The 19,244-nt window shown below is 37.9% G+C and overlaps 2 protein-coding genes across 2 annotated transcripts; one reads left to right on the top strand and one right to left on the bottom strand.

The window, feature by feature from the left end:
• Positions 1 to 3,349: 3,349 nt before the first annotated feature.
• On the bottom strand, positions 3,350 to 7,395 carry ptges3l (prostaglandin E synthase 3 like). The gene is made up of 7 exons (XM_016290070.1): positions 7,040 to 7,395; positions 6,735 to 6,848; positions 6,313 to 6,379; positions 5,955 to 6,053; positions 3,945 to 4,034; positions 3,758 to 3,817; positions 3,350 to 3,668 (listed from the first exon to the last, which is right to left on the bottom strand). The coding sequence occupies exons 1-7, from the start codon at positions 7,066 to 7,068 to the stop codon at positions 3,660 to 3,662; spliced, it is 468 nt and encodes a 155-aa protein (XP_016145556.1). The 5' UTR covers positions 7,069 to 7,395; the 3' UTR covers positions 3,350 to 3,659.
• A 796-nt stretch (positions 7,396 to 8,191) lies between these two features.
• On the top strand, positions 8,192 to 19,199 carry kat7b (K(lysine) acetyltransferase 7b). The gene is made up of 14 exons (XM_016290005.1): positions 8,192 to 8,381; positions 8,814 to 8,961; positions 11,031 to 11,276; positions 11,466 to 11,548; positions 11,771 to 11,854; positions 13,133 to 13,231; positions 13,405 to 13,515; positions 13,849 to 14,040; positions 14,159 to 14,248; positions 14,418 to 14,558; positions 17,005 to 17,098; positions 17,751 to 17,897; positions 18,009 to 18,115; positions 18,816 to 19,199. Exons 1-14 carry the CDS (start codon positions 8,367 to 8,369, stop codon positions 18,915 to 18,917), a joined length of 1,659 nt encoding a protein of 552 aa, XP_016145491.1. The 5' UTR covers positions 8,192 to 8,366; the 3' UTR covers positions 18,918 to 19,199.
• Positions 19,200 to 19,244: the final 45 nt, after the last annotated feature.

Raw genomic sequence — 19,244 nt, 5'->3', positions numbered from 1 at the left:
GGCGTTATGCAAATCTTCCCACATAGTGAGGTAGATATGTGGGGGCGTGTTAGAACGAGCCGTTTTAGGTAGGCGTGGTTAACTCTTAACTTTTATAAAGAATATCTCTTTGGATTTGAAACTTTAGTCTTTGCAACTTTACAGACCTTCTTTACGCACCAAGAGCTTGTAACACTCCAAAGAGAAAGGAAAAATTGAAATCGCATCATATGACCCCTTTAAACTCAGTTCGATAGTGAATTGGCATCCAATGCAATGATCTCAAGAGGGGAGTAACAAGATCAAAATTTTTACACCCCTTCAGGAATCTAGCTGCTGCATAACCGAGAGATTTGAGACTTTGAAATACCAAAATAGAGGGAGTTGCAATAATCCAGCCGAGACGTAATAAAAGCATGGATAGCAACCTCTAGAGAGCTTTTAGAGAGAAATTACTTGATTTTAGAAAGAGAACAAAGACAGAAGAAGCTAGAACCTAATTTGTTATTTCAAGGAGTTATCAAACACCACACCCAGATTCCAAACTTTGGGAGAGATGAAGGAATCTAGGGTCTCGAGGTTGTGTTGATTACTTGCCGTATGTTCAGCGGGACTGAAGACAATAACTTCAGTTCTATCTGTGTTCAAGCAAAGAAAGTTTTTGTAGTAGTAGTTAACGCAAAAATTCTTGCATTGTTTGCACCCTCATGTCATGCTAAACCTGTACAACTTTATTTCTTCTGTCAGATGGTGAGAGGTACTTCCGTGCACCCTTGTGAAGAAGACAGAAGAAGCTAGAACCTAATTTGTTATTTCAAGGAGTTATCAAACACCACACCCAGATTCCAAACTTTGGGAGAGATGAAGGAATCTAGGGTCTCGAGGTTGTGTTGATTACTTGCCGTATGTTCAGCGGGACTGAAGACAATAACTTCAGTACAAGTTTTTGTAGTAGTAGTTAACGCAAAAATTCTTGCATTGTTTGCACCCTCATGTCATGCTAAACCTGTACAACTTTATTTCTTCTGTCAGATGGTGAGAGGTACTTCCGTGCACCCTTGTGAAAAAGAAGTAGCCTATACATATTAGCATACTAGGAAAAAATTATATACTTTAAAGGAATATGCTTAAGTGTGAACTGAATGTAATTGTTTCATGTTATTTATAATTCACTGAATATGTATACTTAATTTATATTAAATGCAATTAGTCAAACTTTAAAGCGCTTTTCTGACCCATTTATGTAGGACATCAGTGTACATCTTTATATGTAATTTCATAATTACATCTTTATATGTAATTTCATAATTACATCTAATGTTTTTGAAATATGGTTAAAGTCTACTGCCCAATGATATATTAAACTAAAATATGCTTTAATGTCAATCCTATTGAAACGGATTGTGTTAAGAAACAAGTGTATTTGCTTTAGGTACACTTAAGTTGCCTTTCATTTTGTACAGTACAGTAAGTACAGTATTTACAAATATACTTTTAAGATTTAAAGTGCACTACAAGTGCACATTTAAAACAATTAAGCACACTTCTTTCTTTTCTTGATCAACATATTCTTCCTCACTAACACTCATTAATGTGCTGAGGAGAACTATGGGGGACATCTCATTTTTAGTGAATAACAACTTTTTAAAAAATGTGTCTTTTCATCACACAAAGATATTGTTTGACTTCAGACGACTTGGAATATAGTGCAAAAGTTGGATTTGCTGCTTTCATGATACTTTTATGGTGGCTTTGTGTCCTTAAAAGCTTCATTCCCCATTCATTGTCCTGTAAATGTATTTAAAAGCACGACCAGCATATTCTTCCAAATATCTACTTTTGTATTCCATAGAAGAAAGAAAGTCATTCAGGTTTGGAATGACATGGCAGAATTAAAAAATGCTGCAAGAAATCACGATATACTCGCACTGTAATCATATGATATTTTGCTTCCACCTCAGCAATCATTCCCTACTTATCGTTTTTTATCACTGTAGTACAGAGTCTTGAGTGGGTCTCTTCCTCTTTGTACGCACTGATAAACAAGATTTGACCAATGGACTTCTGCATGTACAATGATACCAAGAGTCAGTTAAAGAGAGGTAAGGTTAATGACTGCTTGACCTGTTTTCCGCTCTGTTGCATGAATGATCTGTAATAAAATGGCAAAGGCTTTCTCACACACACACACACACACACACACACAGACACACACACACACACACACACACACACACATGCACACAGCCTTACAGGTCCACTTGGCCTAAATCGAGGGGGTCACCTTTGCCAGCTGACGTAGTTGAACGAAGATGGCACAATCCTGCTGCATAAAAAGAGTTGAGCAAGAGTTGTCCATGCGTAACAGTAGTGAACACTTGTGCTCACAGACCTGCTCTGCTCTGCTTGCAGGAGCACAGGCTGTTCAATGGATAAAAGGTGAGCCTATGTTGAATTCTGGTCTTATGTTATTGCATTAAATGTAAAACTATGATGATTTATGACGTTTTGCTAATTTTTTTTTGCCAATAGATCCTCTGCAGTGAATGGGTGCCGTCAGAATGAGAGTCCAAACAGCTGATAAAAACATCGCAATATTCCTGAAGTAATCCACACGACTGCTGTCCAACGGCATCTTGTGAGGCGAAGAGTTGTGTGTTTATAATAAATACATTTATCATAAGACATTTTAACTTTAAACCATCACTTCCAGCTAAAATACGAGTCCTCCGTTTAAAAAAAAAAGTTGTCTCATCTGAATCAGGAGAGAAATATGCACAGATCAAGCACCGTTAGATGTGAAAACAAAGTTCTAAACAAATATGTTGGTGGATTTTGATGTGCGAAAACAAGAGTTTTTCACTATAAAGGTTTTTATGGATTATGGATGGGTATTTTGGACAGATGCGATGGCTTAAAATTACTGTAAAATGCCTTCATGATAGATTTGTTTATTATAAACATGCAGCGTTTCATTTCATAAGACCTTAATTGAAAGACTGGAGTGGTGCGGATTATTGTGATGTTTTTATCAGCTGATGCAGAGGATCTATTGGTGTGCAAATGTAAAGCTAAATCTCTAAATCTAAAAATCTAAAATGTGTTGTTATGCAAGAAACCAACTCATGTACATCTTGGATAGCCTGAGGGTGAGCAATGTTCTAAAACAAAATGAATTTTTGGGGTGAACTATTCCTTTTTACATATTTTACAAGATAATGATAATAATAATTTGATAAACATAACATTTTATAATTTAGTTTTTAAAGCTATTTTTAAATGTATCTTACGGGTCCAGTTACTTCTTTGGATATCTTTAATGTGAAAAACACATACATATACAGCATATGAAAAACATAAACAATTTCTTTATTTGCATTTTTAAAGTCACAAATAGAAAACACACATCTAATTTTGTTTCTGACAAAGCAAGGATGATTTGTTTTGCAAGGAAATCAATTAAATCAAAATAAATTAAAAAAAGATTAAAAAATAAAGAAAATCCAATAAAGAAAAAATAAAGGTTATAAAAGACAGTTACATATTACATCCATGTCATACATATAACTCTAGCTCACAATGTCATATTGCAAATTTATCAGGGCAATGTGAATTGGCTTTTACTGCACATATACGATTTTAGAAAACTGTAATGGCTCATCTTGGGCATTGGTGCTCACTCAGTCACTCTGTAAAGAAGAAAAGTTGTCATGACCTCAAAACTGAAACGAAATAACTAAAGACTGCATAACCATGTGATACTGCTTCAGGAACTTACAAGATCATCCAAGTCATCCATGGCAGGAGGCTCTCCTTTGTTCTTCATTTCATTAAGCATCTGCATTTCAAAAAGAGTTATTACACTTCACATAAAAAATTGTTTATTATCTCAACATGCCACAACATCCTGCAGGAAATGATAACAGGTGTCGCATCACACTCTTCAAACAGATGAAGTGACTTACATCCATATACTCTTCATATTCTGCCATGCCCTCTTCCTCTTCATGTTCCCAGTCCCTCCAATTATCAAAGTCTACTAACAGCCATGTGGGCTGAAAGACAAGAAAAAGATTACCAGAGCACAATAGATAGAGCGATAGAGCAATGGATGGATGGATGGATGGATGGATAGCTAGATAGCTAGATAGATGGATGGATGGATGGATGGATGGATGGATGGATGGATGGATGGATGGATGGATGGATGGATGGATGGATGGATGGATGGATGGATGGATGGATGGATGGATGGATGGATGGATGGATGGATGGATGGATGGATGGATAGATGGATGGATGGATGGATGGATGGATGGATGGATGGATGGATGGATGGATGGATGGATGGATGGATGGATGGATGGATGGATGGATGGATGGATGGATGGATGGATGGATGGATGGATGGATGGATGGATGGATGGATGGATGGATGGATGGATGGATGGATGGATGGATGGATGGATGGATGGATGGATGGATGGATGGATGGATGGATGGATGGATGGATGGATGGATGGATGGATGGATGGATGGATGGATGGATGGATGGATGGATGGATGGATGGATGGATGGATGGATGGATGGATGGATGGATGGATGGATGGATGGATGGATGGATGGATGGATGGATGGATGGATGGATGGATGGATGGATGGATGGATGGATGGATGGATGGATGGATGGATGGATGGATGGATGGATGGATGGATGGATGGATGGATGGATGGATGGATGGATGGATGGATGGATGGATGGATGGATGGATGGATGGATGGATGGATGGATGGATGGATGGATGGATGGATGGATGGATGGATGGATGGATGGATGGATGGATGGATGGATGGATGGATGGATGGATGGATGGATGGATGGATGGATGGATGGATGGATGGATGGATGGATGGATGGATGGATGGATGGATGGATGGATGGATGGATGGATGGATGGATGGATGGATGGATGGATGGATGGATGGATGGATGGATGGATGGATGGATGGATGGATGGATGGATGGATGGATGGATGGATGGATGGATGGATGGATGGATGGATGGATGGATGGATGGATGGATGGATGGATGGATGGATGGATGGATGGATGGATGGATGGATGGATGGATGGATGGATGGATGGATGGATGGATGGATGGATGGATGGATGGATGGATGGATGGATGGATGGATGGATGGATGGATGGATGGATGGATGGATGGATGGATGGATGGATGGATGGATGGATGGATGGATGGATGGATGGATGGATGGATGGATGGATGGATGGATGGATGGATGGATGGATGGATGGATGGATGGATGGATGGATGGATGGATGGATGGATGGATGGATGGATGGATGGATGGATGGATGGATGGATGGATGGATGGATGGATGGATGGATGGATGGATGGATGGATGGATGGATGGATGGATGGATGGATGGATGGATGGATGGATGGATGGATGGATGGATGGATGGATGGATGGATGGATGGATGGATGGATGGATGGATGGATGGATGGATGGATGGATGGATGGATGGATGGATGGATGGATGGATGGATGGATGGATGGATGGATGGATGGATGGATGGATGGATGGATGGATGGATGGATGGATGGATGGATGGATGGATGGATGGATGGATGGATGGATGGATGGATGGATGGATGGATGGATGGATGGATGGATGGATGGATGGATGGATGGATGGATGGATGGATGGATGGATGGATGGATGGATGGATGGATGGATGGATGGATGGATGGATGGATGGATGGATGGATGGATGGATGGATGGATGGATGGATGGATGGATGGATGGATGGATGGATGGATGGATGGATGGATGGATGGATGGATGGATGGATGGATGGATGGATGGATGGATAGATAGATAGATAGATAGATAGATAGATAGATAGATAGATAGATAGATAGATAGATAGATAGATAGATACCTTTGCAAGATCTTTCTGGAGTCGAGGCCATGCCACATTTTCCTTCACTTTCCGTATCAAGAGATTAATTGTTCGGTCAAAGACTTTCTCCCTTGAATCCTAAAAGACCATTGTTCACAAAGTTGTTTAAGACAGCCACGGAAAACTTTGTGACACCGATGAAATGTCAAGACATTTAGCATCATTTACACATTTCACGAATCATGATGTATCATCACAACAAAATACGCCTTTAATATTTCTTCTGTTGGTTACCTCCAATAAAACACAATAATAGGTTTAAAAGTGCACGTTATATGCCATCGAAATACTACAAACTTGAGGGTTCAAATCACAAACTGAACGGTAAAATACTTACAGCTTTATATACTCGGTCATAAAATTCAATCTCATTGTAGATATTGTTGTCATCTACGTCTTTACAGCTGAAAAATAGGGAAATATTATATATTTTACACATTTGCTTACTTGTTTAAATACATTATTTAGCTGATGTTATTAGCTAATGTATTTAGCTAAGTAAAGCCCCCAATCTGAGAGTTTGTTTTTATATCTGAAAAATCTGAGTGGAGTTCCCAATTATGTTTCATTCAAGTTTTGTCTCAGATATTCCACATTTTTGAATTCATATTGAGCAAATCTGATGACAAGATCTCTCCTGACACGTGAGCAAATCTGCTTTGCATTTAATCTCACTGGTATAAGATTCTTTTGAAACTGAGAAACACTAAAACAATCAAATATATTTGATATAATAACTGTTGGAAATAATTGTATTACCTTAAAATAATTTTTGTGTCCTGGACATCTACTTGAACATCTTTTGGGTTTTGAACCACAAAGTTGATAGTCACATAGTTTTTCCGGTCGTACCACAGTGTTTTGGCTGCTTGACTAAAGAAATGAAAGAACAGTTCAGACAAAATACATCTCGTTAGGTTACAAACTTCTGCATCACTGTCTGATCTAAAGTTATTCAAATAAATAAGTCTAAGTGCAGAGTGCATTGCAAAAATGGCATACCATTCAAAGACACCAGCATGCGGCTTCTACCATTTCAAACAAGCCCTCATGTTCACACCTACCAATTCTCTGGTCTCACAATCTTTGGCATTTTGACTTCTCGTAGAGTTGTTCTTGTAGCTTCCTGTGTAAATATTTAAACGGTTAATAGATTATGATGTTTTCTTTGCTTTTAGAGAAGACTGAACTGACTGGAGAGAGCTGTGGCTGTCTGAGTGGTTGGCTCTATTTTTAGGATGGATGGTATCAGCTGCTGGAGAGGAACATACTTCACCCCCTGCTCTTTCCATTTAAAGGCGGTGGTGGAACATTCAGGAAAATCACTGTAGTTTCTACCCTCACCCGGACCATGATATTCCCTTTCACACCCCCTGCCTGAGGAGGAGGGGTGAGAATCTGCCAGAGAAACAGATGCAAACCTCAACACAAATGTTGAGTCCAAACACATTTCAGTTTGATAATGTGTACACAGATGTTTGTCTTACAGATCAAATCTTAAAGGTGAAGCTGAAAATCTGAAATCACCATAAAGTCTTTGCATATAGGTTATCTCAATCTTATCACAAACAAGTTTTTTGTTGTTGTTGAGGATATGTAATTTTGAAGGATTCTGGTGTTTCCCATAGAGCTGATGTTACTGAAACCAGCTTCATGCATGTAATTAATAATGGCCTCATTGCAAATATGTCTGCAGCGCCATCTGTAGAATTTGTGTAGCCTACGTTATGTCGATATTTTGCAATGTGGAACCAAATTCAAATGCACAAAGCTACGTCTTTGTTATAATCTTTAAACATTTAAATAAAGGACTTATTTCATAAGAACACGAAGGACATGGATGTAAACACGAGAAATACTCTTTAAAAAAATACATTATTTGAAAACAAATATCAGTCATTTTAACTTGTGCAAATAATATCGAGCTAGTATAATAAATTAATCACATACAACATTACGTTTGGAATGTTTAAAACACATTTTCGCATAACATCTATTCAAAAGGTTTTTGTACACACAACTTGGCAACAACGACATATCTTTGCATTTGAAAAAAAACAAGGATTCACTCTGAAATACTTAGACTTGTGTATATAAAATCCCAAAACAAGGATGTTATAAACCAGAAAGCCATCGTTTGTATTTGTACGAGTATTACTCAGAACAAGTCTAAAATTATTTCTAAAACGACTGCGTTATAGTTTTCGCCCTCGCGTCACTTCCGCTTTGGTTCGGTGTGGCGCGAGTCGCGAGAGAGTCAACAATCGGCGAGAACAGAAACACAGAAAATTATGAACGCACGGCTGCTGCATTATATCAGATAGCAGAAAACAAACATATCCGTTTGACAAATTGGTGAAAAGTACCGCGGTTGGATTCATCGAAGAGAACATGCCGCGGAGAAAGGTGAGAGAAAATGCGAGAATTAACGTTAGGTCAGTAACGTTAGCCCAGGCGCCTCAGCGCGGGCTAACTGCTAGCTCAGTGTTTATGTACCTTACATGTTTGGACAAATATCGTTTAGTTTCTTTTAAAATATAAAAATGATTTATCAGCAGTATTAGCAACTAACATTTTATCACATGAGAATCGGAAACCGCCGAAGTGGCTCTGAAATGGTTTGTTTCAAGCTGATAAGCTACTAACCTTAACGTTAGCGGTTTGGCTTTAGGTGAGGATGTATACAAACACAACCCAGATTGTATAATAGCGTTTCTGTTTGCTTTTTACGCTAGATGTATGTTTTTGACCATATTTATGTTGTTGACATCTTTATTATATTGAATCTGACTTGTTTAGACGTGCATAGTGATAGACCTGTTTACACCCTGTTTGCAGAGAACAGCAGGCAGTAGTTCAGACGGGACTGCTGATTCTGATGACTCTGGAGATCACGAGAAGACCGACAGCTCCCACAGTGAAGCCAATCAGCGCAATAACACCCGTCTGACCCGAGCATCACTGCGGCTGAGCCAGAGCTCTCAAGGTAGAAACACACAGCTGCTATATTGGCACCTCATACAGTTGGTCAGTAGATAGATTTTAGGTTTGATGATTCTCTTTAAAGTGCCAGTTGTCCAAAACACTTCAGAAACGGTTCACTTTAGCCCTATTCGCACGGGATTAGTATTATCTGCGGACCTTGTGTGATTTTGAAATTACCCCCCCACATCTGAATTTCGTGTGGTGCATTTGCAGGGGATAAGCGAAGCCAGTGATTTTACTCGAATTTACTGACTTATCTCCTGGATACCCGGATGTAAAGGCTTTGAGAGTCCTGTTCTATGGTCCAGATGGATTTTTAAAAAAAAGAAACCAATATAGTTTCGTGCGCTGTGTCATTTACATTTCACCAGGTTAAAATAATATCTCAAGCTTTATGCTTGATTTATTTGTAACACAGTAACCTCAAAACCTTTTCAGCTTTCTCTTTCTGCAAATTGTATGGTGTAGCGATATGATGACAGCACCCAAAATACTATCAAACACTCCAACGCAGCTCCGTTCTTCATGGATAAAAAGGCGCACAGCAAACAAAAACCTCGAAAAGTGATATATGACCCGCTAAATGCTGGCCGAATCACAGAGATGCCGCTTCGCACGGGACTAATATTATCACAGGACCTCTGTGTTCGGCGAAATATGGTAGGTCATTTGCGTGGGAATTTTTACTTTACAAATTACAGACATGGCCCGATTCGCAGGGGGTTAAGATCACAGACAACCTCCGCAATTATTACAAATGACTGGAGGTCACCAGGTAATACTAATCCTGTGCGAATAGGGCTTTTGATACACTTTGGATAAAGTATGTGTTAAAGTAACACACCTTAAAAAAGCACATTGTTTACTATATGACATTTATGCCTGCAAAATTTCACTAGTGTTACTGCAGCTTAACAATGATTTTTGATTCTTTAATTAATCAGAAGATAAATTCAAATTTTATTTCTAGTAATTCATTCAAAAAAAGTTGGAGGCTGAAATAATAAACATGAATCTATCCTGTATATTTTGCAAAAAAATAAAAAAATAAATGGAGGCATCAAGAACACTTCTGTAGTTAATCAGATGATAAACCCTAATTTTATTACCTGTAATTTATTCAAAAAGTTGGAGGCTATAACAATAAACATGAATATATCCTATACATTTTGAAAAAAATAATAAATATATATATATACAGTGGGTACGGAAAGTATTCAGACCCCCTTAAATTTCAAATAATGAAGGAAGTGGCTTCACAACAACTCTGTGACTGTTCTTGAATGGCCCAGCCAGAGCCCTGACTTAAACCCAATTGAGCATCTCTGGAGAGACCTAAAAATGGCTGTCCACCAACGTTTACCATCCAACCTGACAGAACTGGAGAGGATCTGCAAGGAGGAATGGCAGAGGATCCCCAAATCCAGGTGTGAAAAACTTGTTGCATCTTTCCCAAAAAGACTCATGGCTGTATTAGATCAAAAGGGTGCTTCTACTAAATACTGAGCAAAGGGTCTGAATACTTAGGACCATGTGATATTTCAGTTTTTCTTTTTTAATAAATCTGCAAAAATGTCAAAAATTCTGTGTTTTTCTGTCAATATGGGGTGCTGTGTGTACATTGAGGAAAAAAAATTAACTTAAATGATTTTAGCAAATGGCTGCAATATAACAGAGTGAAAAATTTAAGGGGGTCTGAATACTTTCCGTACCCACTGTATAAGTTCACAATGTAAATTGCAGTAAGCTTTTCAGTTTTCTTTTAGAATGTAAAACAAGTCAAATGAACCTCTCAAAAAATGGACCATATTTTAAGAGCAGCAAGTAAACTTAAATAATTAAAGATGAAAATAATGGAGGGGGAAAAAAAGCAGAAACTAAGTGTTAACTGGCTTGAGAGACGTTATTCTTCAAGGTCACATATTCTTTAACATAACATATTACTGATGTATGTGTGCTCTATTATTCAAGAAAGTTACTGTTTGTATTAAAATCCCTACTGCCAGGCTTTTCTGTTTGACGCACACCTTTATGCATGTTTATAAGGTGTTATTTCTATTCTTCACCTAGACGCTCCTCCGGATGTGAAACAAGCAGCTGAGAGAGACGAGTCTCCCCCCAGGACACCCACAGGAAACGCCCCCTCATCTGAATCTGACATCGACATATCCAGCCCCAATGCATCCCACGATGAGAGTGTGACTAAAGACCAGAAAGACTCTGGCAGCGATCCCTCTCATCGTCCAAAACGCCGCCGCTTTCACGAGAGCTACAACTTTAATATGAAGTGCCCCACACCTGGGTGCAATTCTATAGGTAATTGCTCTTCAGATTAATTTCCTTTTGCATCTGCTTAATAAAAAAATTCAGTGCTAATGGTTTACAAGGGCTTAACTGGAAAAAACAATGCTCACAGTTTTATAAAATGTTTCAAATTTGAATGGATCGTTTATAGTCAGGCATAAAGCTAAAATCTGTATACTTTTCTTTATTTCTTTTGTACAGGACATTTAACGGGGAAACACGAGCGACATTTCTCCATATCAGGATGCCCTCTCTACCATAACCTCTCAGCAGATGAGTGCAAGGTGCTTTAAGCCCAAAGTATACTTTGCTTGTCTGCTTTATTTTCAGTTATTTTTGTTTTGAATGTTTCTTGCATGGTATGAGCTTTGACAGTTAAAAACATCATTTTGGTCGGCCACTAAATTGCAATTATTAATTAGCATAGGCATGTGTGGTTTGTCCTTTTCTGTATTGTATAGCACTTTCTCTGTTGTTTATCTTTGCATGCTTGTCATCCCTATCAGGTGAAAGCCATTGAGCGTGAGAAACAAGAGGAAGAGCGCAGTCAGGGGCAGAACGAGGAGAACAGACACGCTACTCGACATCAGGTGCTTGCCAAACAGATGTTCGCTCAACACTAAACAAACATGACACGAGTGTGTTAATGTTTCTTAAGTGCATGCATGCTATTGTCCCAAAAAGACACACTTATGTGAAGGCCTAACGTCAGCAGCGAGGCACCTTCTATTTTTAAAATGAGGTATGATTGTTTGTAGTGCTGGGCGGTATACCGGTTCATACCGAATACCGGTGTTTATTTTTGTTATGATATTCATTTTTAAAATACCGCAATACCGGTGTATGTCGCTTAAACAACGTTCGGAACGCGACACTGTTTGAAAGGGGTCCCTTTTCACTGTTGCACTGTGGTGAGGGAACAGCTGTATGTGTTACTAAGCATGAAAGTTCCGAAACTGAAGCTGTAGAACTAATAGAATGTGATGACACAGAAGAACTCATCCACAATATCTACACTGACCGCCACAAACATCCACCCCCCCCTGCCATCAGCTCCCGCGTCTCTCACACACACGAGCGCGACTTTAGCACTAGATTTAGCAACTTTCAGACCCTTTTAGCAGCGTTTTTCCATAGAATATTCATACGGACAAACCTAGCGACTTTTTTGGATAAACCTTAGCTATGGTTCAGTTGGAAGATTTCACCAGTGCTGTCCCGCGAACGTGAGGTCTGACTTTACCGGAGAAGTGTCACCTCTCTCGGCGTCTGTTCTGCAGTAAGCGGCAGAGAAGCAGCACATTCAGTTGGCCGCCCCGCAGCCGACTCGTCAATAAATGAGTACAAAACAGCGTTTCCTAGCACCTGTCGCTTACTGATTGTTTGGAATTATAAATATGAGCGTAGTTCGTCTATTAATATCACATGCACTTTTTTGTTTGTTGTTTTTTTTAGTTTGTTACTCAGCTGCATGAGACAAAAAGTAATATAGCCAAAACAACTGCATAGCCGCTCTTTAGTGTAGATGCATGTTGATTTTATCAGACGATGCCGCGATTATAAATGAGTGACTCCTGGTTAACATGAATTAAAAGGGGTCGTGTTTAGTCACTATTTATTTAGACCCAGTCATGCATAAAAAAAAATACCATCATGTACCGTGAAACCGGTATAGTTTTGAAAAATACCTTGATATAAATTTTTGGTCATACCGCCCAGCACTAATTGTTTGTAAGCCATCAATTCTGTGGTAACCACAGTGAGGTTATGACTCGTGAACTATCCATGAAGAGATTTATCTGGAAGAAACTATGTACCTTTTAGTAAAAGTGGGGTGTATAATATTAATTTGCATTGCTCTTTCACAGGCACCAACTCAAAGACAAGTTCGATATAAAGAGAAGGTCGTGGAGATGAGGAAGAGGAGGGATTCTGGACTGACAAAAGACCAAAAAGAAAAGTACATGGTAATAGTGTCCTCTCTGTGATATATTAAAATATCTATATATTACTTAAAAAAAGAGTTATCTGTCTTTTAATGAAGGTATACAGTGTCATTATATTTAATATAATGCTTGGGTGTTATTAATGATGTTTATTTATGTGATCCATCTACGTCTGTACTTTTTTGATGAATCAGGAGCACAGACAGACACATGGAACCACTCGTGAACCACTGCTGGAGAACATCACCAGTGATTATGATCTAGAGCTCTTCAGGAAAGCTCAGGCCCGTGCAGCGGAGGATCTGGTATGAACAGACATGCCTCACTCCTGACACACTGAGCATCACTGCACCCTTTAGCTTCATCCCATTAAATTGTAAATAAAGACAATAGTAATTTGAGATGTCATAATTTAAGTATTTGATTTACAGACATTAGGCCTATAGTGTGGTTATGTAAATTACAGACATTATAGTGTGTGTTTTTTTTTATTTTATTTAGTAAAAATAACCATATGATGGTTTACTGTTACTGTGATGAAATTAACTGAGATTTTGGTTTATTGCCCAGTCCCAAGTTTTTATGTGTTATTTTAGCATTATGTAGAAATTTGATGTCTAAGGTTTTGTTGTTTGCAGGAGAAACTGCGTCTGCAGGGTCAGATCACAGAGGGTAGTAACATGATCAAGACCATCCTGTTTGGCCGTTATGAGCTCGACACTTGGTACCATTCTCCCTACCCTGAGGAATACGCCCGTCTGGGGCGTCTGTACATCTGTGAGTTCTGCCTCAAGTATATGAAGAGTCAGACCATTCTGCGCAGACACATGGTATGAAATCAAACTTCCCTTAATAATCTCTGTTATGATTGCATGTCTAAACATTTAGTACTGGCTAAATCTATATGGAGATGAAGTTAAATGTGACATGCTGTCATGATCTATGCAGGCTAAATGTGTGTGGAAACACCCTCCTGGTGATGAAGTCTACAGAAAAGGTGCCATCTCTGTGTTTGAGGTTGATGGGAAAAAGAACAAGGTGGGCATTGGATGTTAATGTACTCATTTTTTTGTGGCTGTATGAATACAAAGAGTTTTGGAGGTGTGTTTTGCTTTGTGGCATGGACTGTTTTTCCTCTTATATTCAATTATAAGCTGTTGATGATGTTTGATAAACATATGAAATTTATTCATCTCCGCCCCAACAGATCTATTGCCAGAACCTCTGTTTGCTGGCCAAGCTGTTTCTGGATCATAAAACACTGTACTATGATGTGGAGCCTTTCCTGTTTTATGTCATGACTGAAGCTGATAACACAGGCTGTCACCTCGTGGGATATTTCTCAAAGGTAATTAGGTGCTTGAGGCTTTATGTTGTGAATTACATGATCACAAAAACACAAGCACCAAACTGTCAACTAAGGTATGATTAATGTCAAAGATTAATCGACGATCGATTAGTTGTCAATAAGAGATGCAATCTATTAAAGTTATTGATGGTTGATTAAGCAATTTAATTTTGGGCTGCGTGCAGCTCATGTGCAAAACATGTGCAAGCGGATGTGAGTGATGGTGACGGGACTGTCTCTTTGGCGAAAATAATTCAGTAACATAAAAATTACGCTTTTAATGTGATACGAACTTTAAAAGTACATTACAACAGAAACAATACAAAGTTATTTTGTATTGAAATGTAGTAACCAAGTCATGTTTAATTATAATTTCTCCAGATAATTGTTTCATATCAGACTTTGTGCTTTGACGGGGCTGCGGACATGAGCAGGACAGATATATATATATATATATATATATATATATATATATATATATATATATATATACACACACACACACGCGCACTACCATTCAAAAGTTTGGGATCAGTAAGACTTGTAAACTTTGGGTGAGGAAGCTGGTGTTTTGCGTGGCATTTGCACATCCTGTCATGCCGGTGAATATGCCACTGCAATAGACACGTTTTGCGATTAATCGATTGTTCATTTAGACGACAATCGATCATGGAAATGATCAAAAATTGACATCCCTACTGTCAACACATTTGCATTTAATGCCAGTGTCCCACAAACCAATTTTTGACTGATTTTCGAAAGCTTCTTTTATGTAGTTATTGGAGAATCGGAGGGTGTGTACCAGAGATGTTCACAAGTCTTTAACTTGGAGTCCGAGTCAAATCTGAAGTCTTTATCTCTGGAGTCTGAGTCAAGTCTCGAGTCTTTGGTCACGAGTCCGAGTCGAGTCTCAAGTCATTTAATGGCTCGCTAAAAAAAAATCCCATTCAGAATCCTCATGTATTGAAATCTTCCTATTTACGAAGCTGTTTTATAGGCTAGACCAGGGCTGTCCAAACTCGGTCCTGCAGGGCCGGTGTCTTGCAGAGTTTAGCTCCAACTTGCCTCAACACACCTGACTGAAAGTTTCTACGCCTAGTAAGAGCTTGATTAGCTATTTCAGGTGTGTTTAATTAGGGTTGGAGCTAAACTCTGCAGGACACCGGCCCTCCAGGACCAAGTTTGGACAGCCCTGGGCTAGACAAAATATATGATCTATGAACTGCTTTGTAAAAAAAAAAAAAAAAGAAAGAGGTTAAGATGTAAGGTTAATGTACATCCAGCCTGTTATTTATAGGCTATGTATTAATCCATTACCATGTTCAAAACATTTTTTCTGTAATCAAATTCTATAATAAGAGTTCGATCTACCATGACACATAAGGAAATATATGACACAGATATTACAAAACCATACAAATAAAGTATTTCTTTATGATATAAGTCAGGGGTATTCAATTAAAGTTCCAAGAGGCGAGGCATCTATATTTTCTTCCAAGCAGAGGTCTGGAAAAAAAAAAGAAGATATTTGTACATGTATTGTATTTGTACATTTAGATACATGCGAGGCCATGTGACTGAAAAAAAATAATGTTTCTGTTCAGGGTTTTCCTCCTGAAATCTATACTGTTTTAATATTTTACTTAAAAAGCATTATCTACTTAAAACAATGTAGCTACAATAATCAAAACATTCTCATCTTGAGCAGAAAAAAAAGATAACCAGCAGTTTCAAAGTTAAAGTTCTATCCTAGCCATCTAACAACAATTTTTACCAATTATAATTACATGCTTCTTTTGAAATGTTCTTAGCCTACAGAATTGGTGCTGCTGTTACGGCTCGCGGTCCGAATGGATGCCGGGGTGCGGATGTGGTCCACCTTTTGAATATCAGTTCTAGAAGAATTTAAGGATAAAAGACTCGAGTTGCTTTTAAAATATTCACGAGTACTTTTCCTCGAGTCGAGTCAAGTATGGAGGCATTTCAGGTCGAGTCTAACTCAAGTGCCCATCTCTGGTGTGTGCAAAAACTGTTGGTAGCTGTAACAGCTTTGAGTTTAGTTTAGCTTCAGTAGGATGCTGCTTTAAGCTAGGGGAAGTAGTGACTGATTGAATTTAAGACAGCTCTTTTGATCTTTGCGGTTTTCTTTTCTGAATATGTGAACGAGGAATCGGCTGGCATGGAGTGCCTTTCTAAGGGTCTAATTATGTGAATAAAAGAAAAAAAAATCTGAACCAGGCTTAAGTGTTTTGTGGGGCTACTAACCAGTCTGAAGAGCACTTCACCCAATTGCGTACTGAAAACCTCATGAACTGGCAAAACATGCAAATATGCTACTTTTATGAACAATATTGAGAAATGTTAGTCTATAGTGTCTTTCGAGTCTAGACAGAAGAGTTGTCACTTAATATGCGCACTGGCTAAACTGCTTCTCCGTTTTGTGCAGGAGAAGAACTCGTTCCTGAATTACAATGTGTCCTGTATCCTGACTATGCCACAGTACATGAGGCAGGGCTACGGCAAGATGCTGATTGATTTCAGTGAGTACCTGTGTTATGTCTATACGAGTTTGCAGATTAGTGATGTGAAGATCTAGATGGTAATCTAAAAGCATGTTTAATTAATCAAAATCATTAAACTGATACATTGTAACAATTTATTATAAGTTTAGCAAATACATTTTTTTCCCAGAATTTTTTATTTATTTTTTTATTTAATGTTTCTGAATTCCATTTTATTGGTTTAATTATATCTTAATAACCAAAAAGCATGTTTAATCAGTCAAAATAATACAACTTCAACAATTTAATTTAATGTTAATTTTTAACGTCCGTTTTAACATTTTCAAATGTAATCAAATGAAAATTTAACAATTTAATTGTTTTGGCAAACAATGTGCTGCACAAGTGGGTTTCTATTAAAATATAAAATTCTGGGATATTCTACGTTATATTGTAAGTTCCATTTTTATAACTGCATTCTGCAATACCACCTGTGTTTTCAAGAACGCAGAAATCATAGGCCTCTATATATGGCATCAGTACTTAGACATCATAACCATTTACATGTTAAAACTGTAACCGTTCCCATTAATATTAGTTATTTCAGAACAGGTGTAGTTGTGATGTCATTATCTCTGATGCTGTTATTCTGCAACACGTGCATCACTGTCTTTGTTTGACATGGTTCTAGGTTACCTCCTGTCAAAGGTTGAGGAGAGGGTAGGTTCTCCAGAGCGCCCTCTTTCAGATTTGGGCCTCATCAGTTATCGCAGCTACTGGAAGGAAGTGCTGCTGCGGTACATGTACAACTTCAAGGGCAAAGAGATCTCCATCAAGGGTAAGATATGTTACCCCTGCCTTGCAAGGGAGCATTTGTAGGCATGTTCACGGTGACATCCCTGTAAAATCACTGTGGGTTTAGTCTTATTTCTTGTTTTGTCCTGTTCAGAGATCAGTCAAGAGACGGCAGTGAATTCTGTGGATATTGTCAGTACTCTGCAGTCACTTCAGATGCTCAAGTACTGGAAAGGGAAGCATCTGGTCTTGAAGCGACAGGTATCAGAAAATACTTATTTTTTTAACGGCACAAAAGTCTGGCCTTTGATTAAAAAAAATAAAAAAAATTCCTTCTAATATTAAAAAAACAAAACAAACACTAGCTTCTCTATTCTTTTTCTATTCTATATATTCCTTTTCTTTTTATTTATTATAGGATTAACAAAAACACAAAGGCCTCTAACTAGCTTGCTCTATTCTTTTTCTATTCTATCTGTTTTTCTTTTTATTTATTATATGATTAAAAAACCTTGCTACTTGTATTACGTTAAGCTAACCGAGACTTGTTATAGCACGTATCATTGCTCTTTTGTTGGTTTTGATTGCTTCTATTGTCCTCATTTGTAAGTCGCTTTGTATAAAAGCGTCTGCTAAATTACTAAATGTAAATGTTTTTTATTATTGGGTTGCTATTTCCATGGAATGAACTATGTTGATGATAATTTATTAATCTTTTAGTTATTTCTCTGCCAAAATGCAATTTTATTTTTTTTGCATAGTAAAAAAAAAAAAAAAAGTTAATTTAGTAGTAATTGCATTGTTGTTCTTGCAGAAATATCATTGCATTGAAATAGATTTAAATAGACTTTTTGGTTCAACCAATAATTTTTCAAACACCTCATTTAGTTTTTTGTGTATGCTTTATATTAATAGTTTTTTTTCTTCTTCTCTGGTTCCCTTTTGTTTCTGAATGGCACAGGACCTGATTGATGAGTGGAAGGCCAAAGAGACCAAAAGGGGCAACAACAACAAGACCATAGATCCCAGCTCTCTGAAATGGACCCCTCCCAAAGGAACCTAATGGACTTACACGTTACATTTCGTACTGCCGTTATATCTTTTTTATGACTCCATCAACGGTGTCTGTTGCAATGGCTTCAGCTGTTAGTGTCATTTTTGTCTCTTTTTATGTGCCCTTTGTATCTCTCACTTTTCTTTATACAGTGCTATTTATTTTGAAATCATGTTTTATTCATATTTTCTCCTGCCAAATTATTATCTATGCCCCAGCATATATTTTGAAAGTTTTTTTAAAGCAAAAAATAGTTTCTCATCAGTAGAATATAGTGAAAAATGATGCCTTACAAAAAAAAAAAAATTTTTTTTTTTTTTTTTTTTTTTAGTTTTA

This window comes from Sinocyclocheilus grahami, unplaced genomic scaffold (genome assembly GCF_001515645.1).
Source record: "Sinocyclocheilus grahami isolate Dianchi unplaced genomic scaffold, SAMN03320097.WGS_v1.1 scaffold253.1, whole genome shotgun sequence".
NCBI lineage: Eukaryota > Metazoa > Chordata > Actinopteri > Cypriniformes > Cyprinidae > Sinocyclocheilus > Sinocyclocheilus grahami.
This window is presented reverse-complemented; position numbering and strand designations above follow the sequence as displayed.